The following is a 25,364-nucleotide window of genomic DNA, read 5'->3' on the forward strand; positions in this document are numbered from 1 at the left end:
TCCACCCCCCTCCCCTCTGAAATTAAGACAAAGCAGTTCTGAGTCTTGATTATGGTCAGATAGCAGGCACTACCTTTTGGAAAATGAGAAAACAATTTCCCCTTCCTCTGTGTAATAATACATATCTATGGGGAACAGATTGTTTCCAGATAGGTAAGTGTACTTAGAAATGCTGGATGAGGTTGGGGACACAGAAAAAAAATGCATTCTAGGGTGTTTTATTGCTATGATACCTTTCTGACCACAGAGTCAAGGTTGTACCAGAATTGATTCAATGCCTTGCAATTACATTTGAAGGTAATTAAACAATATAAACTTCATTAGCAGAACTCAGCATTATTGAAGCAGGCAGCTTTCACACATCCATGTTGCCAAATACCAAATAAACCACCCCCAGCATCTCACTCATTGAACACCACATTATCTCGAGGGTAACACTACAGCATGTGCAGAACCCTTTTAATACTTTAATTAGGAACAAACTACCCAGCCTGGGATTCAGTGATAATTTACAGGACAGTATTTTCCATATAGTTGCTTTACTTTTCCCCACCTCTGAACAAACACAGAAACAGAAAAACCGCCTCTAAGGCATCTTTACTGTTATTTATTTCTGCTAATTAACTATGCAGGGCTCCTTTGGCCACGTTACAAGCAGCAGCTCTGTGGCTTTGCCTGGAGCAAAGTGGTTGTAAAGCATCACACCTTGTGCTGGTGTCACCCAAGACCCCACAGTGGGCGTCCTAAGGAAGCAGGAAGAGTTAAATGTGGGTTGGGATGTAAGGGATGTAAGCAATTTTTGAACCAGGCTGGGTACAGAGGGGGAATAATGCATTATTTCCCAGAAATAATAAACAAAGCAGCTAGGAATTCCTTTCAAAAAAAGGCCAAGAAAAGCAGGAGGAAAAGGGATTTCTCCCAAAGGTGTGAAGCTCAGCACATGAACACAGGCTGAGCCCCGAGCTCCCCTCTCCTGGGGTGACCTACCGACACACTGCAGGCTTCCCCATCTCGCTCCCCTTGGATTTCCAAGTTCCCCAGGTGCAGAATGGCAGCAATTATCCTAAAAATGGTCATCTGATGAGACTCCTTCACTCCTGCGGGAACAATTGATGGCTGATTGCAGCAACGGAAAATGAAACACGGTTTCAAGTCTATTTGAAGGTGCTTGCAGTGTTTGATTTCCTTCCCAGGCAATTGGTTTTCAGAATCATGAGGCTTCTGCTGATAAACACACCATAAACTCTCAATTTTAACAGGGATGGGTTTAATACACACAAACCCAAGGATGCTGCTCCACAGTGATCAAACAGGATCAGAGTTATAGGGGCTCTGCAGCCTTCACAGAACAAGGAGCTGCTTGTCTCTCATCACAGTCTGCTGACAACCAAAGCACAGAAATTACAAATTACTGCCAAAGTCCCACAGAAAGAAGGGAAAATTAAAGCCCTGCACAACGCCTCCACACTGGTGGCACAGCTGGATGCAGCAGGGAGGTGATGGGGAGCTCTGCCTTACCATCCCCATCTCAACAAGGTCTTTACTGGGGGTGCAAGACCTTATTGCCTTAAATATTTCATTTACATATTGCTTTATCTATTTTTCTTTACAGGCATTCCCAGGATTTACAGGCATTCCCAGCAGGGGCTTTGCTCAGCAGCAGCCTGCACATGGCCTTCTTGCTGTATCTTGCATTTTTTTAACATCCCAGCTGGGTTTCTGTGTCTCTTTTGTGTTCAGGGCTGGTGCCCTAATTATCCACCCAAGGTCTGAGACATCACCTGCTGGTTTCTGAATTATCCAGAGCTTCCCTTTCTCTTGGGACTTTTCTGTTATCAGCACAGTGAGAAATGTTTCAAGGTTACTGAAAGGAGCAATGCTCTGCTCTTACTTGGAACTGGAGTTGAGCCTGGCCAGGACTGGGGCTTTGCAGACAAATTTGACTTCTTGTTACACACAAAAAGGCAAGACTGGAAACTGTAGTGGTAATTTCACCAGGCCCTGAACAGAAGCAGAGCTGGGAAACACTGAAGGAAAATGAGGAAAAGCAGGAGCACGTGAAGAACAGAAAATCATCATCAGACTGGCCCCGGAGGAAGATGCTCTCACAGGGATTCCCAGGGACCAGCAAGGAGAGATCTGGGGAGCCAGAGAAGGGACTGGGAAGGAAAGAGAGACCCCACATGCCAAGGGGATGGCGAGAGAGTTCTCTGGGGGTTGCACTCCTGTGGGCAAGTCTGGAGCAACCAGGGATCGTATTTTTTGAGTAGTTAACAGGAGCCACACAAGCTGAACAAGAGGAGGGCAAAGACAAGACCCCAAAGAGAAAGAGATGAGACCCATCTAAAGCACAAAGAGGACAAATTTTGGGGGAAACTGTCACATCCCGAGGTGTCTCCTTAGACCTGAGATCACCTCTGGAGGACATGCAGGTGGTTTGGAACCCAGCTCTTTCCAATGCCCGTCGATGAGAGACTGCAGGAGGCTGTTCTTAGAGGTTTTCATGGTTGTTTATTGTTCCTTATCTCAGGAATGCTTTGTCCATGAACAGCGCTCTGCTCGCTAGACGTCCAGGGCAGAATCTGCCTGGCAGAGGCAGAACTTATCTTTTATAGTCTAAATTATGTACTAGGTATTTACAATTATTTTCCAATACAATACTACAACTTTGTTAACCTGTCCAGCTTTGTCTCCATCCAATCTGAAAGTGCCAGCATGTCACCCAGCACGGATGACACAGAGAAGAAGGAAGAAGATGTATCCACACCCCCAAATTTTCCATCTTGGCCATGAGCCCCTTAATATAAACATTTTAGAAATCTGCTAATTCTACATTCTAACAGTCTAATTTACACTCTGTTTATTCTTGCAGCTTGCATTTCTTCTCTCAATGTTGGTAAATTGTTCCAAGGAGCTAAATCCAGCCCCTGAGACACCTGGGTCTCATTCGAGGGTCTTTGGGGACCCCGCCAGGGGGGTCTTAAACCTTCCAGGGAAGCCAGAGGAATACTCTGGACTCACACAGAAACAATTGCAATTCTACAGCTCACAGTGAGCCCCCACACTCACTGCAGGCAGAGCTGGTCAGGGGATTTCACAGGCTATGAACCTCCTCTCCCAGCCTGTGGAATGGAACCAGGATTTATAGCCTTGGTTTCAGATAAATACAAATAAACTGGCCACGTTTTCCCTTCCAGGCTGTTTTTTCCTCCCACAGAGCCCTGCTGCAGCTGGACACAGCTCCTGCAGCTGCCATGCAGCCCTGGGCTCTGCACAGCAGGGATGCACTCAGCTCATTATTTCCAGGAATCAGCTACTCGGTACAACGCTCTGATCCAAGAAGTGACATCACCCTCAACCACAACACAGCCTCAACTGCAGAGTAACAGCTCTTTTCCTGCTTGTAAACAGGGTGAAAAATAGCAAGTCAATACTGCAGCCTGCTTTGGCTTCAGAATGGTTCAAGTTTCCCTTAAATTCAGTCCTTCTCCATTCCACTGCTGCTTCACAGACTGCTGTAGCTCCTACTAAAGAGCAAAGTAAAGCCAACTAGGTCAACAGGAACGTTGTGATTCAGGCAAAACACTGAAAGCAACTGCGAGGGATTTCTGCTGGGCAGGCTCAGAGCAGAGCAGCCCCTTACCGAGCAGGGTGAAGGCATGCCTGGTTTTCTCAAAGTCAGCAGCATCATCCACGCCATCGATGGACGTGTCCCCTCCCTGAGAAGTGTAGAAAAAGTCTTCAGCACATGCTAGGAGAGAAGGAAGAGGAGAAACACATCAGCAGCAGCAGCAGCCACTCCCCAGAACCCCACTAGGATGCTCTGTCCCCCACCCTGAAGGGCACCTGTGTCCTCTGAAGCACAGTTTGCCCAGGAGTGGATGGAGCAGAGCCTTGGTAAGTGGCTGTAGCTGCTTCTTGCAGTGATGGAACTTTTATCCCTGCACAGCAAGTTCAGCCAGGGCAGCGCTGTGGGATTCTAGGAACAGCTCCATCACATGGGGGAAGACCATTCCAAATGCTGCTTCCAGTAATGCCTCGCCCTGTTTTGCACATCCATGACTGATTCAGGCGCTTTAACACCTTTTCTGCACAAAGCCTTAATCCTTGGGAGCAAAGGGAATGGAGAATGGCTCAGGGTGCCTGCATTACACCACTTTAACACCTGTGCTTTAGCAAAGTAACTCCAGGATGACACCAGTACAACCTGAGGAGGCTGAGAGGCATCTTTTGTTGAACTCAGGAGGAGTCATTTGCCAAAACCCACCCATTAACACACACAAACATATTTCCCAAGCATCATGAATACAGAGAAAAGGCCAACTGTGTACCACGCCAGCCTAGTGGAAACCTTTAAAATCACTGCAATCTGCACTTTTCTTAACTCAAATTGCCACCAGAACTCATCCCTTCCCAGGCACCCCCACAGGCTCCTGCATTAGCTGTACTTTCAGTCTGTAAAGAAAAACATTTAATTGGTTTTGGCATACAAAGCCCCAGCAGACCCGGAGATTTTGGTAATTCCACTGATTGCTGGAGCATCAGGGACAAGGGGCAGGAAATGCTGACTGGGGTCAGGCAGACAATGCCCCTCCTGGTCCCCCAGCACAACAGGAGCTCACCCAGCTCACACTCAAAGCTTGCTGTGCTCCACATCACCTTGAGAGATGCAGCCAGGGCTGCTGCTGGGGCCAGGACATCAGCTTTCAACTTTAAACATCCACACTGGGATCTGTCTCTGCCTCAAGTCATCTCTGGCACAACTGACTCCAATCTGAACATTTCAAGATCCCTGTAATTATTTTAATGGCCACGCCAGCCCTTTGATTCATTGCAAACAAATTAAGCACATTCCTGCCTTGCACCACTGCCCAGGCATCATTGAACTAGACACCACACTTCAAAAGGCACTTGCATTGCACATCACCATTTAAAGTCAAATATTTACTTTCTAGTTTAAAATTAAGCCTTTATGATCACTCTGACTGAAGCCAACACTGGTTTGCTCTGCTGGGTTCATGGATGTTTAGAGACTTTTTTGTTTTTCAGCATCTTGCAACATAAAAGGAAATAATAACAATTCTTTGTATGTGCAAAGCCCAAAGGAGAAGCAATAGCTCCTGTTTTTTATATGGAAAAAAAATACATCCTCCTCCATGAGTAATAAATAAAAAGTGGATTTTCACATCAAGACACCTCTTGTTTTGTATAAGCCTTGGGAAGACAAGGTTGACAGGTAAGTACAGCTCACACTCAGAAAACAAATCTAAGCTCTGACTAGTCATCTTCAAGCAAGCCAGTAAATCCAAGGCAAAGCTGGAAATGAGAAACATCACTCAAAAGAAAGAAAAACAAGTGAACTGTGCACCCACAGACCACCCAGCAGCAGCAACCCCCAGGGCCAAGCTGAGCCTGTGCCACCCAACAGGAGCAGCTCAGGAGCCACCTCCCTGTCCCCTGTCCCTGGCAGCCACCACAACACTCTGGGGAGGGGCTTTCCAACTACTGCAAGGTGAGAGGGCAGGAAACACCACGGACACACACCTGCACCTCTGGAAAGAACTTCTTTGGATACCTGTGCGTGCTGTGGCGCAGCAAACGCAAAGTGCCACCGAGAGCAGCAGGAGACTGGCAGGCACTGGCACCAAATTTTGATTAGAAGTGGCCCAAGGAGGCTTCCTTGCAGGCCCTGGCACCCACTGCTCCTGCACTGCCAGCTGCTGCCATCACACATTCATCCCTGAGATGCTGAAGCTGAGAGCCACAAGAGCACAAACGTGTCCTGGGCGATGCACCGGGACAGAAAAGCCTCTCAGCCTCCAGTCCGGTCACCACAAACACAGAGGATGCTTTTAGAGAGCTGTGGTGGGTAGGACTGGTACTTCCCCTGATCCACGTGCTCCCAAGAAGAGAGCAGTGGTTTCACAGCTGGAGCTCTCACACGTCAAACTCATCTCCCAGATGGAGCTGAAATGATTTGTGTCTGAATTTTAAGATGACAGCAAGCATCATCGTTACCCAGGGCATGTTATTAAAAATGAAGCACACAAGCATGGCATAAACTCTTGAAAATGGTCCATGGGATGTGCTCTGTGTGGCCAATGTGCCTACAGTGACCCCAAAGGTCATTAAGACAAGCCCAGAATCACCAGAAACTGAAAGCCCCTCTCTTCATCTGCCATTCCACTGTGGTGTGGATGGCAACTTCTGCAAGAGCCTATGGTGGGATCAGAGCCTGCCTTGCTCACTACTCAAAATAGGTAAAAGAGCCTGGTTTGAACCTTGCTTTTCTCTCCAAGCAACAGCAAATATTCAAGATAAAATAATAATTAAAATTCATCCCTGTGCCACCTGCTGAAATTGCACTCTCTGAACCAGGTGCTCTACAGAGGTTTTGCTGCAAATCCTGGGTAAAAAAACACCCAGCCCATCCCAGGAGTTAGCCATTAAATAAAGAGAAACATAATTAATTCAAAGGAAAAAACCACTCCTGCCAGGACACTGGCCAGAGCAGCCCACACTCACATTTGGTTTAAAACACACACCTTATGCAAGGTTGGTACAATATTAACACATGGTCTCCCTGCACCAGCTGGCACATACCACAGCAATGTAGTTTCACTGCAGCTCTGCTGCTGATTTTTACAAAATCATGGAATCACAAAATGGTTTGGGTTGGAGGGGACCTTTAAAGAGACACTTCCACTGTCCCAGGCTGCTCCAAGCCCCATCCAACCAGCCCTGGGCACTGCCAGGGATCCAGGGGCAGCCCCAGCTGGTCTCCCCACCCTCACCCAAGTTGCCACATCCCTGGTGATGGGGTGAGCAAACCTGTGCCCCACCCAGCAGCACAAACCTTTCAGTCCCATCTCCCTCCCCTCCTGCAGTGCCTGGGCACCTGCAGTGACCCCACCACATCCTCCAGCCACCCTCAGACCCAGCCAGGGGACGTGCCAGCACTTACTGAGCCCGAGGTCTTTGAATTCTGGAAGGCTTGAGGAGGCACAGAGCTGGTAGAAGATGTGGTAGTTGCGCTCGTCCTCTGCCTGCAGGGAAATGCTGAGTTACCAGAGAGGTCACAGCACCCTCACACTGCCACCCCTGAGCCCAGGGACACCCCAGTGCCATCCCCTGCTTCCCACCACCACGCCAGGGACACCAGCACAAGGATGTTTTCCTTGCCACCTGGGAGAAAGGAGGTGCTCAGCCTGACCCACACACACTGGCAAAGAAAGTAAAAAATCTGAATTGCCCATCTGGCAAAGAAAGCAAAACATCTGTATTGCCCATCTGGCAAAGAGAGCAAAAATTCTGTATTGCTCATCTGGCAAAGAAAGCAAAAATTCTGTAAAATTGCCTCCCACATCTTGTCCCTCTCTGGAATAACCAGGCTAAATGAAGCAGTAAGCACTGAGCTGCAAACCCACAGTAATGTAAAATAGGGTGGTTTGCTCTTCATGGATTTCTCAAAGTTGCCAGTTTTTTAAGATTTTTGTAGCTGGGGCATTCTTTTTTTTTTTTTTTGTGGAAGGACAAAATTTTTGCAGTAGCTTCTGATCTACATCCCAAGCAGAGGCCAAGAAAGCCTCTCCTAAGCCAGCACAAGAAACCCAAGGGATGTGCTGTGGCAGAGACATCAGCCTTCCCAGCCCCTCTCCTGCCCCTTCCTCTTCAAAATGAGTCTTCTAAACTGAGCACTGCTGCCTGCAGTTTGTTCTCCTGGCTCTGTGCCTAACAACTCTCCCAGGTCCACCTCAGCCCAGCAGGAGGCTCATCAGGCTGGAATCACAGAGAACTCCAAGACTGAGTCCAAAAGACACACCTGGGAGCTGTGTCCACCAAGAAAGAGACAGGACAAGGGGACAGAGCCTCGAGGTGTACCAGGGGTTGGCTATTAGGAACAATTTCTTCATGTCACAGCTGCCCAGGGCAGTGGTGGAGCCCCTGGAGGGGTTTAAAAGCCATGTGGAGGTGGCACTTGGGGACTTTGTACCAGAGTATGGAGGGACAGGACAAGAGGGAACAGCTTTCCATTGACAGAGAGTATGTTTAGGGTGGATATTGGGAAGGAATTGCTGGTGGGAGGGTGGGCAGGCCCTGGCACAGGGTGCCCAGAGCAGCTGGGGCTGCCCCTACATCCCTGGCAGTGCCCAAGGCCAGGCTGGATGGGAATTGGAGCAGCCTGGGACAGTGGAAGGATGTGGAATGAGGTGATCTTTAAGGTCCCTTCCAACCCAAACCATTCCACGATGATGGTTCTGTGATGGGTATGGCAGTGCTGGGGGGACAGTTGGATTCAGTGATCTTAAAGGTCACTTTCAAACCAAATGACTCTGTGGTTCCACTTGTAAAGATGTTTTGTTGTTTTGGGTTTTTTTGGTTTGGTTTTTTTTTTTTTTTTTAACCCACAGAAAATAACCAGACTATTGAATTCCTGGAACACAGCACCCAAAAGAAAGAAAGGAAAAAGCCCCACAGCTCCTCACCTGAAATACAACCCGAGATTTTTCCAGCAGATACGTCCTCATGTTGGCACCAATGATGTGGTATTTTTTATCAAAGCCAATCTGAATGTATTTCCCAAAGCGGCTGCTGTTGTCATTCCTTGTTGTTTTAGCATTTCCAATGGCCTGCATAAAAAAAAAAAACCAGAATCAAACATTAAATTTTAATTGAATTTTTGCATTTTTTTTTAAACACTTCGATTTGCAATCAGTGTTACATAAACAGTCACAGCAGGATTTGAGGAAAACCCCCTCCCAGATGCAGAAGCCAGAGGAACAGTGTGACTGTGGGGAAGAACTCCTCACTGAAAATGTGATTTCTCCAGGGTTTTTATGGAAGAAAAAAAGCATACAAACAGCCGTGATTATTTGTACAGTAATTAAATTATCAGCAACCCAAAAACCTGAACATTCATGCTGAGCCTTATAGGATGCTCCCACCTTTGTTCACAGTCAAACATCAGTACCTTCCCTGGATGGGTCTCCTTCCCCCACAAGTCTATTTAACTCAGGGTTTTTCTGCAAACCAGGCAGTTTTCTTTTATGTTTTTTTCTGCATAGGCAATGTTCTCATCAATTTCCAATAAAGACAGGCAGGTTGCCTGGCCTCAGCACTTAGAAATTATAGTCAGAACTGAACACAGGCAGGGAAATTAGAGCAATAAAATTCTGGGGTCATATAGAAGAATGGTGTGCACTATGGATTTTTTTTCCTGGACGGTTTTAAGTGCCCCCTGGTATTGCAGCTGCATTTCACAGAGGAAGGGGAGATGAGTAAGGAAAGGAGCAAACTGGCAGGTTTGCCAGGAGCAAACCTGCAGAAAACCAGCTGTGTGTCACCCTGAGCCAGCCACCACCTCTCTGTCTATCAATTTTGGCACGAGGCACCGGGATGGGAAACCTCCCTAAAGGCTGAGCCAAGCCTAAGGGTAAGCACAGCACAGCACCACACTCACTAAAGCAGCACTGCTGCCTCCTGCCTTGAAAAGAAAGTCACACGAGCCTGAAGTTCTTCAGAACTTTGGAAAAGCCCAAAACCAACTGAAGGCTTTTCATGACTCCAAAATCTGTCTGGAAAATGGGATTTAGGCACGCAGACATTTATTTTCAGTATCTGGCTTCAGTGAAAGGAAACAAAGCTGCTTTTTCCCTTTCTTTTGTATTTGTAAGAATTCTTTTCCTTCAGAGCAGGGATTTCCCTATAAAGTGACTCATTCTTCAACACCCAACATCCCAACAGATCAGCCAGGTTGGAAAATCCCTCTCAGTCCCAGCTGTGCCCAATCCTCACCTTGTAACCAGCCCAAAGCTCTGAGTGCCACATCCAGCCCTTCCTTGAGCCCCTCCAGGGATGGGGACTCCAACACCTCCCTGGACAGCCCCTTTCCAATACCTAACCACCCTTTCCATGAGGAAAATCTTCCTAAAGTCCAGCCTAAACCTTCCCTGGCACATCTTAAGACCACATCCTTTTGTCCTGTTGCTGCTGCCTAAGGGAAGAGGCTGATACATGATTGGCAGCAACAGAAAACTAATAAAAATCTAAATTAATTTAAATATCTCAGATAGATTAATCCCTTTATTTTCTATTCCATGCTTGTACAACAAAAGGAGGAGATTAGGGGGAACCATGCAGTGACAAAGGAGGAAGATGATAAAACACCAACAGTGCAGGAAACACAAACAGTGCCAGCTGCTCTGCTTGGGCTCTCCACTCTGGAGCCCCACCAAAGCCCAGCTCCTGGAGATGTGCTGAGGCTACTCAGGCTCAGCTTTAGGACCATCAAAGCCAGGTGCAGTTGGGGTGGTCTATAAGGCTGCTGGTGCATTTCTGCACTCCAGTCCAGCTCCAGGACTGTTCTGCCGTAGATCAGACCTGCCTCACAAATCCCCAGGGGCTCCCGCTGCACAGAGAGACAGGGCGAGCAGTGCAAGCAGGGCAGAGGGCAGGGAGCAGGTTTTACCTCCATGATGGGGCTGGAGGCCAGGACTTTGGCCTCGATGTTGGTGTCGCTGGCGGAGCCGCCGACGGTGGCGAAGAAGCGCATGGCGTACTTGGCAGACACCGTCTTGCCCGCCCCCGACTCCCCGCTCACGATGATGGACTGGTTCTTCTCATCCCTGGGGAGCCAGAGCAGAAAAGTTAATTAAAGCTGAATTTCTCTGAGCTAGCCCATTTTCTGGTCAGCTGTTCGTGCTGTCTTCCCGCGTTGCACCCTCACCCCGTCGTTCAAACACTCGTGGGTTTCTTGGGGACTGCAAAAGTAACAGAGAATGATGCTGTGCTGGGCTGATGTAGCCAGAAATGTGTATCTGTTTGAAACCAGGTGGGGTAGTGATTCCTTATCTCCTGGCACACATTATCTGCTCATGGGCCATCTTTAAACCAGCTGGGCAATCATCTTTATCTTCCTACAGCCCATCCTCCCTCCAGGAGATATCTCCTGTTCATGGCCACTGAGTCCCAGGGCATGACTGATAAAATTCCATCATCCCATGGGAGATGCTCCAGCCAGGGGAGGAGCCAAGCCTTTCCTACCCAGATAAAAACTGACATTTTGGACACCAAGGAACCTTCTTCCCACTGGATTCCAGAGGAAAGCCAGACCTTTCCACATCATCCCTGGAGCTTCAGAGGAAACTGCACCTTCTCCAGGAGCACTGCTCCAGCTGAACCACATCTGCCCCTGCAGGAGGATGCAGCCACCATTGAATGGGACTGTGCCAACACCCTGACTGACTGACGGGTGTCAGCTTGGATTCTGACTCTGGCAGGGTTGGGATTGTTCTGTGTAACACTGCATTGCTATTTTAATTTTCCTAGTGAAGAACTGTTATTCCTAATTCCCATATCTTTGCCTGAGAGCCCCATAACTTCAAAATTATAACAATAATTTGGAGGGAGGGGTTTACATCCTCCAATTGAAAGAGAAGCTTCTGCCTTTATTGGCAGACACTTGTCCTCCAAACCAGGACAAATGCACAACTGTGAAACTTCCCAGAGAAAACATGAAGGACACTGAACATTTCCAGAAGCCTCAGAGACAGCAGGATCTGAGCCCCTGCACGAAGCACTGCTGCCTCCTCCATCCTGAGTCTCTGGGAAGCAAATTTCTTCCACACCACAACAGCCAGCCCCTGCTGCTGGACCTTTGTCCGGAGAAATACTAACAGGCATTGGCTGAGTATCAGCTCCTAATACTGTATATTTCATTTTTCCCCAGCTTCTTCACTCAAGCATTCTTTTCATTAAAACACAGTCAACTCATGAAACTTGCTTTTAAGACACAGTTACCCAGAAAGATTCCTCTACGCTAAAAACACGTTAAAAATACTGAAGCTGTAAAATCAAATGCCCTAAAATTGGGATACAGAAGAAGTCACTTGATTCTCTATGCAATTACATGAGTATCAGTATTTTCACACTTAGCCTTGCACAGAGCAGAATCCCTTCCAAATACCTTTTTCCACTTCCAAAGTTAATAATCCACACAAAACCCCTGCACAAGTCACCATGGAATAGCCAGTCCTTCCCACCAGACACACCCCAATAATTAATCTGTTTAACATGCTTGAGCTGCAAGGCAGAGGAAGGGCCCAAGCAGTAAGAGGAGCTCATTTCCAGAACTACATCCCTCCAGGGAAAGTTTTGCTGGCTCCAGGGCCAATATCCTCTGCTGCAGTGGGATTCACTCCCTGGGGCACCATCAGCACACAGCACCTCTGCAGTCTGGCTGCAGATTTTGGGAAGGGCAGAGTTTTCACTGCAGGATTTGCTATAAGCTCCCAAAATACCCGAGCTCTTGGGTAAGCTTTAAGGATGTAATTGAGTGTGTTTTTAAGCAAGATCAGCTTAAGCTTCCCAGACTCTGCCCTGGCTTTTGTGAATCACAGCTGAAAGCAGGCACAGAAAATCCCATACACAAGTACAACAATAAATTTATACCTCACAGTTCTCTTGACATCAGGAAATACCATCAAAACACATTTCAGTTTAAGATACTCAGTTCCAGTTTATACCAGACGAGGACAAAAGCTAAATGATTGCCATACACCACTTTTGCTCTTCCACCAAAGACACACCACACCATTGCTTCCCTCCACTGTCAGGCACAAACATCTTAATTCCTTCTAGGCTCAGGGTAACTGGTTTGAGAGGAAAAACCTCAGCCAAGTCACGTGTAACATTTTGGTGCAAACCATGACTTTGGGATGCTTTCAGCAGCAGCAGACTGACAAGATAATTCCCAGCTCCATTTTTCAGACACCAGTTCACAAAGTGTATCTTAGCCAAGCAGTTCCCCTGGGTACCAACCAAGGAGGGCAAGAGGAGCCTCCAACCACGCCAGCAACGAGGCAGCAATGCAGGAACACCCTCAGCCAGGCAGCCAAAATCCCAGAGCCAGTGACTCATCCTGGGTGGGGACAGCCTGCTCCTGCTAAGTCACAGCCTGGTGGCCTTGGCAAAGCCAGCTGGCAGGATCCAGGCAGTGTGCCAGTCCCACACCTTGGGGCTTGCACAGGTGTGCAAGAAACCTCTCCTGGCAGCAGCCAGCAGAGGAAAAACAGTGCCAGCTCCACAGAGGGGAAGGGGAACTCAGCAGCAGCCCCAAAGGGAGCTGGGTGAAGCCACAGCAGCAGGTCCTGGCTGATGGCTGTGGTTGGACTGAACTCTGACTCAAGCTTCCCCCAAGCTTTGATCATCTTCACTGAGGTGGGTTGTCATCTCTCCTCCCAGGGAAGAAGTGAAAGGAGGAGAGGAAATAGCCTCAAGCTGTGCCAGAGAAGGCTCAGGATGGATATCTGGAATGATTTTTTGATGGAAGGGGCTGACAAGCCCCAGCACAGGCTGCTGGAAGTGTTTGAACCAAGTGTGGATGTGGCACTTGAGGGCATGGGGAACATGCTGGTAGTGCTGGCTGGCAGCTGGACTTGATATTAAAGGCATTTTCCAGCCTTAATGGATCCCCTGACTCATGCACAACCTCCTGCTGAGTGAAATCCCACACTGGCCATCAGCAGGATCCAACAGACAAAATTCCTGCCAGCTGCCCATAAAGGGGCAGGCAGAGGCTTTGGCACGGGCTGCAAGGGTGGATGAACAGCCTGTCCTTGGTCAGAGGTGAGGGAGAAGCTGAAGGGAGATGTGACAACCAAAATTCCTGCAAAAGGAGCTCTGCAAATGCAAAGCTAGCTTAGAGCCACACTTAAGCTACTTCAGAATTATTGTTTCCCACCCTGCTGTGCATGACAGGTATGGCCCAAGTGGCACATTTCAGATAACATCTCCCTGCCACTTTTCTCTTAAAGCCTTAGGATAAAAGCTCCACCAGTCTGGGAGTGAGTCTTCAGCTAAGTGATGCCAAAATCTCAAAAGATGCATTACTTGGCACCCAGACAGCACTGCTGCAAGGTAGTATTTGTTAACCCAGTTCGTTTTTCTGTTTAAGATTCACAATTATGAGTCCTTGTTACCAAATTTGACCTCCTTCACTTCTCTGTCACCAGCTACTGGGGAGGGAAACTGGCTGGGGAAAGCAGAGACCAACTCACCTGAGAGCACAGCTAAGGACCAGCCCAGACCCACAGCTCCCCTGGGCTTCAGATCCCATCACAAAAACGCCTTTAAGTGGCATTCTGACTGCTTTATGCCTCCCTCTGGCTTGTCTCTTTTTAAACAGACGTTTGCCAAAAGACACTGAGCCCAGTGACAAAACTATGGCAAACACAATTTGCTGCTACTGCAGCCACTCTGCCAGGTCCCATTCTCCCAGAGTTTCTCAAGAACTTGCACAAATGGCTGCAATATGAAATAGGCCAGGTGAGCTCTCCGTGGCACAAAAAAAACTTCTGGATTATATAAGTAACAGAAAATGAAAAGAAAGTTGTTCTTAGCAGGCCACTCAACCCCTGTGTTTGCAGTAATGTGTCTCTTCCGGGTTTTTTGGTGGATAATCCATGTTCAGACATCTATTTTTCAACTTCAGGAATAAAAACCTTCGGGAATAAAGGCTGCAGAGCCTTTCCCTTCTTCAGTGTACAAGTAAACTGCTGGTGCCAGCAGGGGAAGGTCGATGGACCCCACAGAGCAGCTGGCAGCACACAGGATGCTCAGGCAGCAGAAATGGTTAAAGCCAGGCAGGAGGTGTTTGTGTTCAGTGTGGAATAAAAGACACTGAAATGTTTGGCCACCATGCAGGCACAGTGTGCAATACAGCTGTTTAAAATACGTTCAATTTTGGCAGTGCCAGGGCAGGAGTAAATTATTCTTGAAAAGAACCTGTATAAAATGAAGGGTGAACAAGCACCGCAGCATGGCAGTGCTGCCCCATCTCCTGCTGGGACTGGGGGTGCTCCTGTGCACCTCAGGGCTGCCACCACAGCTTTTTATGCTGCCACAAAGTGCATCAGAGCTCCTCTCCCCATGGCACACAGCTCACAGGACGCTCAGGCTGGGAAACCAACACCACAATCTGGGCTACAGCCACCACCCATCAGAGAGGAAAACAAAACCACAAAGGGCACAAGTCCAACCAGAACAAGATCCAGAATGGCTCCTTCAATGCAGGAGGCAGCAGCAGCTCCAGAGGTGCTCTGGAGGTGGGTAACACATCTTTTTGTAGGTATTTGCCATGTAAAGAGCAATGCCCCTCAGGACCACACTCAGTAAGAGATGGGGGATGTCTCCAGCCCAGCAAAGCTAAGAGGGGCTCACTGGTGTTTTCACAACACATGAAAAACATCGTGGAATCACAGAAATTCTAGACTTCAGAAGGACCTTTAAAGGCCATGCAGTAAAAGCCATGAGCAGGGACACCTTCCACTACCCCAGGCTGCTCCGAGCCCCATCCAGCTCAGCCTTGGTCACTCCCAGGGATGAGGCAGCCACAGCTGCTCTGGGCAACCTGTAAAAATCCCTTTATATCTGCTCTAGAAGTCTAATGGATACCATTTTTTTAAAGGCAACAACTAAAGGTGCTGCCCAAGGCAAACAAAAGTCAGCTGTCTATGAAGAGAAAAGTCAGTGTCTATGAAGGCACTTCAGACTCCTTTGCTGATTAGCACTGGCTGCTAATTACCAGCCTTTACATCAAGGGAACACATTTCCCTGCCTGTTTCCCAGTCCTTCACCACACAGAGAACACTGCTGCCCTCGGAGGAGCCTCCAAACAGCCTGGGAAAGGTGTGGAGAAGCATCCACACCCCAAGCTGCCCAGCTGGACACCTCTCCCCACTGCATCCACTGCCCAGTGGTTCCACGTGCAGCTCCCACCACTTTATCTAATTAAGCCAGGGCAGAACACCCCTGGAAAATCCTCACTTCAGAAAAGGAGATGGTTGAGCCACAGCAGTGAAAAAGGGTTTGAACCCAGGGGTGGCTCTCACCACCCCTCTGCCTGAGACAGGAGAGACAGGGACACCTCAGTGCAGATATTTACAGTACTTGGAGACAGATATGCCCCAAATGCTCTTCAAACATCTATCACCAGCTGGAACTTCCCCAAAGCCAGCTTCTTTTAAAGCAATAACCCAAACCCACAAGAAGGGACCCAGAACATCTAGGGTTTGTTTTCACAGTCATCCCATCAGAAAATCACCACTGGCACAAGCAGCTTAACTGCACAACTTCACCCTGGTCTCTGCAGCAGGAGCAAAACCAGTTGCTCTAAAACCACAGCTTCTCCAAGAGGGAAAGGGATCTGGAATAAATGAAGGCAGAGCCAGACCCTGTGAGTAATAGTCAGGGGTCACTCCAGCTTTAATCCCAGATCTGACACTAATTCTCTGTCGTGGAACGAGTCAATAAGTCTCTCCACCATGGAAATCATATTTAACCTACTTCTTTCAGGTTGCCTGGAGGATTAGTGTTCATAAAGCAATCTGAAGATTAAAAACCTTTTAAGTACTGCAGTTTGAATTGAGTCTGGCCACAATGAGAACACCCACAAAAGCCCCAATGCATTTCTCCCTTGACAGTGCTGCAAAGGCTAAGAAATGAGCCTAGCTAACAACAGCACTGTTGAAAAAAATGGTGTTGTTAGAAATATAAAAAATGCAATAATTTAATTACCACTGGATTGCATCCTTCAAGTGCTAATGGCAGTGATGAAAAACTGAGACAGTACAACTCTACTTTCAAATGAACAAACAGAAGTTGCACTCTGGAGGTAAAAACCAGAGTTTTTTAGTGCTGTAACACAGAGAAAAGCCATCTCTGAAAAAGTCTGAAGCCAAGAGTAGCTACCATTTCTGTGGGATAACTGGAATTTGGAGCAGCATTGCTGATAGTGGCAGCAGCTTTTTTATTTGTTAGCTCTAATTTGGGTTTTTAGGATCCCTGGAATTGTCACTCAAGGCAGAGAGAAAACCACAACTATAAGGCAGTTACACTTTTCCTTGAGATAAACCCAAGAAGATACTTTTCATCCAGTCAAACAAGAATGTTTAAACACTTGTTTTCTGTTCACATTTTCAAATATCAGCTGCAAATGCACACTTTATGCTGCAGCTGCAGAAGCCAGCAGCACTAACAGGACAGATTTTCATGAGCTACACAATAATTTGGATCATTTTTTACACTGTATCCTTCATAAATGGCATGGGTTCCCCTATAGAACCTTTTTTTGGTCCTCCTATTTTTTACACAGAAATATAGAAATATATAGAAATATAGAAAACTATATAGAAATATAGATATAGAAAACTATATTTAATACAGATAATTTATTTTTTTGCAGGGATAACTTTTGATGCAATGGTACATACCAGTGGGGGCAAAACAATACCATTTTCACCAACAACCTACACCCACATCAGAGCTTCAGAATGCATTCTGGTCATAAAGAAAGAGTTGGATTCTGAATGGGTGGACTTGAGTTGAACTTGGTTATCCTGATGAGTCCCTTCAGCATACTCTATGATTCTGAGATGCATTTGGGGTGATGCTTTTCCCAGGATCCATCCTGCACAGCTCTGGAGCCCATTTGCTCACACACCCCTGGGTTTCAGCAAGGAGACAGGGAGAAAATGTGGAGAGTGCTGGGAAAAAGCCTAAAAGCAGCAGTTTGGGCTGGAATGGGCAAGGATAAGTGTGGGTGCTGCTGGGAACCAGGGAAAAAGCAGCCTTGAAGCCTTGGGTTTCTCAGGCTGCTCAAGGACAAGGAATTATAACAATGATTGAATACCTGCTGGAGACATGATGTTTTGCAGAAAGCATGTTTTCAAAGAGGAGTTGCCTTCCTGGACCAATGAGCCTTTTCTATTCTGTTTTGCACTAACTAATCTATATAAGTGTAGTGTTTCTTTAAATAAAAGCTGTTTTTTGCTCCTCCATTACACTAAGAACTGTATTTCATTATCCTTTCTGCTGCTCCTACAGCCAAAGTGCAACAGATAAGCAGACAGCACATGAGACCAGGCAAGGCTCAGCATCAACCCTCTCGTGGTGGTCACCACCAGCTCAGCAGGGCAGGGCTGCCCCGTGGGTTTGGTCTCAGCATTAGGAAGGCTGGGCTTAAGAGTGTTAAACAGCCTGGGACACAGGGTCATGGCACCTCTGCAGAGGTGAGAGTGTTTTCTTGAGCTGGGACTCCTCCCCAGCCCATTAACGTCCCTTCTCCCCAAACACCTGGTAGCTGGAAATGCCCCTCCAACAGCACAGAAAACCCTCAGAGCTCCCAGTCCTGCAAAATGCTGAGCTGTCTCCAGTCTGAATGACCTTCTTGCTTTGCACACCCCACTGGGGAGGAGCACAAGCTCCTCAGCCTCACGGAAACGAGGGCAGCAGTTCTTTTGTGTGCTGCTCCCAACGACAGCAAAACACACTCCCGGCCAGTTTCCTTGGCTCTCTGGCCCCCTGATGCTCTTTTCTGTGCTGGGATCATGCCACAGAGCATCCCTGGCTCCAGCCCAGGCCACCTGCCAGCTGCTGGAGCACTGCAGAGGCTTGGGGCTGCATCCTCCCAAAAAGCATCACCCAGAGGAAGGAGTCACGGGATGCTGTGCCCACAGATCAGCTTAGGAGCACCAGGAGAACAGACAGTTGTTCTTCCACCCCATGCCACTCCCAGAAAGAAGGGACCACCATCCTAAGTGCCTGGAAAACTCTCATACCACCATCTGACTAATTACAGTTGATGAAAACCAGGAAAACCCCCAGAAGGGATTTTCAGAAACCAGGCTCTGAAACCATCCAGAAGTTCACTGAGGACGTGGGGTGGCAAGCAGTGACTGGGAGGTGGGCAAGCCAAATCACAAGTCTTTGGGCTCTGATTTAACTGTGCTGCTCACAAGCACTGTTTTGAGTTTTGAATGTTTGCTGTTTTGAATGTTTAATTCTGCTTGGCATTACAGCTGCCTCCCCTCAGAGCTCCAACAGCTCTCCTGCATCACAGCAGTGGCTGCATGTTTGATGTGGGCTATTGTCCCTCCTTCCTGGTCAGTGATATTTCACACACACACACACACACTTTTTTCTCTCAGTAAGGCACTGACCTCTCTCTGCCTTAAGCTTTCTCATGCCAGTTCTATCCCATTTATGAGTATTTATGATTTTCCTATAAGGGATGTCTCATTTATTATTAAATCTGCTAGCAAATAGCACAGTCCTTATTCCAAATTGCCAAAAAGAAAAAAAAAAAACATTTAAAAATGTTTATTAGCTGGCCCTTTATCACCAGAGCATCTCTGTCCTCTCCCATAGCAAGTAAGACCAGAGGGTCTCTCCTCCAGTTCTTGGGAAACATTTCTGGAGCGTCTCCTTTTTTTTTTTCTTTTTTTTAAAATATATCACCTTTGGAGAAGAAAAGCAATCCCTGAGGTCTTACACCAGCACCAGGGACAGCTCTTGCAAAACCTCCTCCCCTCATCCCTATCCCACTTTTAACTCTAAGCAGAAGAGAACCCCCTCAGTTTTCCAACTTCCTAAATTCAAGGTTCTTGATTTATTTTTCCTCTGGTCCCCTTTTTACTCCAGAGCTTTATTTTTGTGCTGATCCCTCCTGCACAGCTCAGCCTCATTCTCCTGGAGACTAAACCCTTCCCTGCCTTTAATACAACACAGGATTCAGCCTTATTTACTGTGCCAGTCTGATTCCCCTTGCATCTCTGTCGGGGGTTAATCTCTCTTTTAACTCCTATCTGCTCTCTCTTTGTATGGCTTTAAATCCTCCTGTAAAAGCTTGAAATGTGAAGTGCTGTGAAAGGACATTCCCCACCGTGCCCATACCCCTCCCTGAGTCTATCTGCTGGTGTGCAGGGTTTTTTCTGCAGTTTCTGCTCTTCTCCAGCTCCAGCATTGCCCCCCATGGCAGAAAAGAGAGCAGTGGTCACCTCAGGCAGCCCCAGTGGCACCTGCCTCTGCAGGACACAGACATTTCCCCTGTGCTGCAGGGAGCAGGGATTCTGGCAGTGCAGTGCAGAGCCTGGGTGCACTAACTTCTGTGGGAGTCCTTGAAATCAGAGGGGTTCGGGAAAGCTGCAAAAAGCAGGTCCCAGAAACAGCAGAACTGCAATTAGAGCTAAGTGGTAGCCATAAGATTTGTCAGCAGAAGAGTTACAGGAGATGTAGAAACAAGGACAAATAAAACAATGGTCTGTGTATTAAAGCTTGGCTAGAATAAACACCCTGAGCTGCAGAAAAAAATATCTAGCAGGACATTAGGAAGTTCTAAGAGTAAAAATGGAGATCTGTGCATTGTATTTAAAGGCTTACAAGCCTGTATTTGAAATAAGCAAGCACTGTTTTAACCAAAGGTGCAAAGGTACTTGTAGTGATTGGGTGAAACTACTGTGAATATGCTTTTGGTTTTTGTGATTGGCCAAAAAACCTTTGAAGTGACTTTTAACACTGAGTTCTGCAGCTGCTGCTGAGGAAGTGAGCTGCTGGCATCTTCCCACTGTCCCAACCATGGAATGAGACTGATGCTGGAAAATAAACAGCTCCAGATGTGTTCCACAGCAGTCCTGTCCGTTTGTAGTTCTGTACATAACCTCCAATAAAAAAGGAAAGCCACTGCTAAACAGAGTTTTCTGTTTGCAGTCCAAGTGTCTGAGCACTTGTGACAGAAGCAGCATGTGGGCAGTGGGGCTGAAGGGAGGAGACACCCCATTTCCAATTTACAATTCCCAATTTTCACAGTTCAGGAATTGCACAACAGATGCTGAGCCTGGTTGGAGCTGCAGACACCAGGAGTTATCTGGTACCCACTGAGCTGCAGTTCAGACAAGAATGCAAAACTTGGATTCATCCATCACATCACCCCTGCATTTCTTATTTTATTTATTCTGCAAGAACTCTCAGCAGCACTGTGAGCAGATCCTCGTGCTGGGAAGGAGGAAACTCCAGCCTAACCAACAGGTCACCAGGACAATTTCGTTTCCCACTGGCATGGCAAGGGTCAGGTAAGGTCTGCAGAGCCCTTCCACTCCCCTGGCAGAACATCACAGTGTTCTGCAATTCGGATTTAGCAGTTTGTCTTGGCGGTTCCTTCCAGGGGATTGGACATCATCATCATCATCATCATCATCATCATCATCATCATCATCATCATCATCATCATACCTGGCAGTTTGCTATGGGAAACTGGAGCTGCTTCCCTTTTGGTGGAGCTTCCTTCAATTGCCTTCCTTCAATTCAAGCACCCATTTTGCCAGAGCAACAGCAGATTTTCCATCCCACTTTTTCACGTTTTCTCCAGAATCACACAGGAAAGACCACAGCTCAGATTGTGAGAAAAGTCTTCTCCCCCCATCTGTGTAACTTCTACTTTTGGGGACAGAACTTTTGATTCATACAGCTGAGATTTGGAGAATGTACTCTTTAATCTCTTTGAGTTTCTTGTGATTCTTCATTTTCTAATTTCTGCAGATGTGTTTCCACAGCTGCTATTCTGGCCTGTGTAGGGCCATGCACAGCATCTGTTCAGAGCTTCTTTGCCATATCAAGCTCGGTCTCCTCTCTGTCATCCTGCTTCATCATTGCTAAAGCAGAAGCCAATTCTTGTGGCCCATGTCGTGCAAGTTTTCACCACACCACGTGTACATGGGACCAAGTCTGGATTCTCAGTTGTGAGGTCATCTGAGAAGACAATCTTTGCCACTGCCATTTCTCTCAAGAGTTCAATCCCTTGCTCTATGGTCTTCCACTGGGTTTGCTGCATGCAGAGATTGTCTGCACACAGATATCTTTGTGCCACACTTGCCAGGACCCGTGCCCAGAGACTGTGAGGGTTCAGCACCTTCATCATTCCTGGGCCAATAACAGGATCCAGTGACAGGGATCCCAAATGCCTGAACCATCAGAACCATCCAGAGCTGTAGCCTCACCTTCAGTGTCCCAAAGATGGACTGACCAACTGATTAGAGATTCATCAGGTCATCAGCTGAAATCCTTTCTTAGGCCACAAACGTTCTTCAATGAAAAGGACTCAATAATGACTTCTGATTTTGAGTCATTTGCTGGCCTTGAGGGTCCTTCCCCTGCATCATCATCATCTTCCACTGGCTGAGCAGTTTTGGTTTTGTGTTTCATGCCTCTCGTGGTAGGAGCAACAACCATTGGTTTAGGCTCACTGTCTAGTTTAACTGCTGGCTTAGGCTCACTGTCTGGTTTACTGTCTGGTTTAACTGCTGGTTTAGGCTCACTGTCTGGTTTAGCTGCTCGTTTAGGCTCACTGTCTGGTTTAACTGCTGGTTTAGGCTCACTGTCTGGTTTAGCTGCTGGCTTAGGCTCACTGTCTGGTTTAACTGTTGGTTTAGGCTCACTGTCTGGTTTAGCTGCTCGTTTAGGCTCACTGTCTGGTTTAACTGTTGGTTTAGGCTCACTGTCTGGTTTAGCTGCTCGTTTAGGCTCACTGGTTTAACTGTTGGTTTAGGCTCACTGTCTGGTTTAGCTGCTGGTTTAGGCTCACTGTCTGGTTTAACTGTTGGTTTAGGCTCACTGTCTGGTTTAACTGTTGGCTTAGGCTCACTGCCTGGTTTAACTGTTGGCTTAGGCTCACTGCCTGGTTTAACTGTTGGTTTAGGCTCACTGTCTGGTTTAACTGTTGGTTTAGGCTCACTGCCTGGTTTAGCTGCTGGCTTAGGCTCACTATCTGGTTTAGCTGCTGGCTTAGGCTCACTGCCTGGTTTAGCTGCTGGCTTAGGCTCACTGTCTGGTTTAACTACAACCTGAGTAACTGGGGTGTTGGCTGATTTATCTCCCTGCCCCCTGCCTCTCTCTGCTGCCCTGCAGTATCCAGCAGCATTCCATAAGCCCAGCTTATTGCATGCCAGGGCCCAGCTGATTGCAATGAGCTCATTCTCATTAGAATCATCATGGCACTTCTCTTCCAGATATTTCCTCGCCTCATATTGTTCTGAATTTGTTCATGTGAAAATTCCCAGGCTGAGGAATCAGAAAATTCCTTCAGGGTTCAGCCCATTCTCTCCCATTCCCCGCACCACTCAGGATTTTCCACAGCAGGGTCCATGCCTGGGTCAGGGGTCTCATCAGCCCCTCTGGACATATCAGATCTTATTCTAGACAAGCTGCAAACCATATAGAGGAAGCTTATCAGATAAAATACCAGGAAGGTGATATCCTTGACATTCAAGGGAAACTGAACATTCTCAAAAATTACTTAACAGATCCAAAGGAGAAGAAAGAAAGGCTGAAATCCCCTGCTCCTCCTCTAACAAACTGGGTGCAATTACTAATAAACCCCCAAAACATGCCATTGGAACTGGGATGCAGGATGAAGAAACCATAAACCAAACACACCTGGAACAAACTCCAGTAGCTTTATAAACTTTCTATAAATCATTATCACCGAGCCCAGCACAACAGCTATTCTAATTTGTGCCACTCTACTGTAGAAATTATGTGTTAGGGACGCTACTGGAGCTATCTCCAGATAAGAAAATAAACCTAGGGACCAGAAAGGTATTAATACCTCAAAAAAACCTAGGGACCAGGCACACATGAAGGCCTCCACCCCACGAGACATTATGAACTCAAACATGGTTACTGACTGCTTTACCCCAATACAGAGTAATTACAACCAAAATGCAATCAGAACAGGTTTTTTTCCACTTTATCATGCCCTATGTTTGTTGCCAATAAATATTTGTCCTGGTTTAGAGAAAATTTGGGAGGAAACCTCTGAATGGGGGCCCTGCAAGGAACAGATTCAAGCAGTCCCTCCCACAACTGGTTTGGGAAAAAATATTTCTGCAGAAAGAAGTGGAAAAAAAACCTGTTTATTTAGCAGGCAAAGCACTTCCCAGCACAAAAATGAACAATACCAAACAGCAAAACCTCTTGTTGCTGCGAAGAGATGACAAATTCAGCAGAGTCCCTTCTGTGGGTCACAGCCCAGCTCACTCAGTCTGTTCTCAGGGAAATGTCACAGCCCAGGTGAGCCACAGGTGTGAGCTCCTGGTGCTCCTCTGGGTTTTCAGTCCAGAGCAATTTCGAATTGGAGTTTTGAATAATTCCAAGAAAAAGGGAAAAGAGCAGTCCAGGGGAACTTCTTTGCCTCAGCTAACCAGGATAAACCAACCAAAAAGCCAAAAGAGCTCTCTGTGTCCTGCTGCCCACTGCAGACAGAAGAATGCAGGGGAGCAAGTGCAGCCTCTGATAAACTCTGCACCTCTTTCTCTCCCCATGCACTCCTGGAACCACTCTTAAAGCTGCAGAACTCATATTCAACACCACCAGACCATTTGGGGACACAAGCATCACAAAGTCACCCCAAGACACAGTTCCATGTGAAACAGACACAGGATATTTTTGCCTGGCCACATGGAGCAGCTTTGCAGGGATGCATCAGTGAGAGCACCAGCCAGATGGATGCACCAGGCAATAAAACTTTCACAAGTTTTCTCCTTTTTTTCTTTACCTGAGGTCTGTGCCAGGTGAGAGCTGGGTGCTGGAGCTCCTTTGTGCTCATTACCTGAACTGAATTACCTGTGCACTGCATGGGAGAAAATGTTCCTGCCACAGGGAGACCCAGAGGTGCCACATGGAAAACACACAAAAAGGGTTGGCAGCACCTCCAGTGCTTGATTTATGGCTTGGGCAAAGATCACCTCTCAAAGATCTACCTGCTCCCTGCTTTTGAGATGTGTTTGGCAGGTCTGGAGGGCCCATTCTTCTGCTCCACTGCCCACAGAACGTGCCTCTCTCACCTGCTGCTGCTCAGTTCTGTATGATATTAAGTATAATGCATGGGTTTTATTTAAATAAATACATAAATACACGGATAAATAAATAGATAGATAAATAAATAAATAAATAAATAAATAAATAAATAAACAAACCCCCCCCCCAAAAAAAGCAACCAAAAAAAAAAAAACACCATGAAACAACAGCAACAAAACAAAACCAAGGAAAAAGCCAAAACAAAAAAAACAAAACAAAACAAAACAAAAAACCAAAACAAAACAAAAAACCCCAAACCAAATCAAACCAAACCAAACCAAACCAACAAACAAACCAACAAAATAATATAAAAAGAAAAAGAAAAAGAAAAAGAAAAAGAAAAAGAAAAAGAAAAAGAAAAAGAAAAAGAAAAGGAAAAGGAAAAAGAAAAAGAAAAAGAAAAAGAAAAAGAAGAAGAAAAAGAAAAAGAAAAAGAAAAAGAAAAAGAAAAAGAAAAAGAAAAAGAAAAAGAAAAAGAAAAAGAAAAAGAAAAAGAAAAAGAAAAAGAAAAAGAAAAAGAAAAAGAAAAAGAAAAAGAAAAAGAAAAAGAAAAAGAAAAAGAAAAAATAAAAATAACAATAAAAATAACAATAACAATAAAAATAGAAAAGCCTCACCAAACCCAGAAGCATTAAGAAACCTTACATGGATTAGCAATTTCTGGCTTGTGCCCAGAA

General features: G+C 46.7%; 1 protein-coding gene across 1 annotated transcript in view; it reads right to left on the reverse strand.

Annotated features, from left to right (window-relative positions):
• MYO5B (myosin VB) overlaps nt 1-25,364 on the reverse strand; it is a 156,309-nt gene that overhangs the window by 88,961 nt on the left and 41,984 nt on the right. Inside the window, exons 5-9 of the mRNA XM_056514136.1 lie at nt 10,469-10,625; nt 8,487-8,630; nt 6,965-7,046; nt 3,644-3,751; nt 988-1,097 (exon numbers count right to left, since the gene is read on the reverse strand). Of these exons, the coding sequence (XP_056370111.1) occupies nt 988-1,097; nt 3,644-3,751; nt 6,965-7,046; nt 8,487-8,630; nt 10,469-10,625 (601 nt within the window). The remainder of the gene's footprint in view (nt 1-987; nt 1,098-3,643; nt 3,752-6,964; nt 7,047-8,486; nt 8,631-10,468; nt 10,626-25,364) is intronic.

The sequence above is a fragment of the Oenanthe melanoleuca genome, chromosome Z (assembly GCF_029582105.1).
Source record: "Oenanthe melanoleuca isolate GR-GAL-2019-014 chromosome Z, OMel1.0, whole genome shotgun sequence".
Taxonomy (NCBI): Eukaryota; Metazoa; Chordata; class Aves; order Passeriformes; family Muscicapidae; genus Oenanthe; species Oenanthe melanoleuca.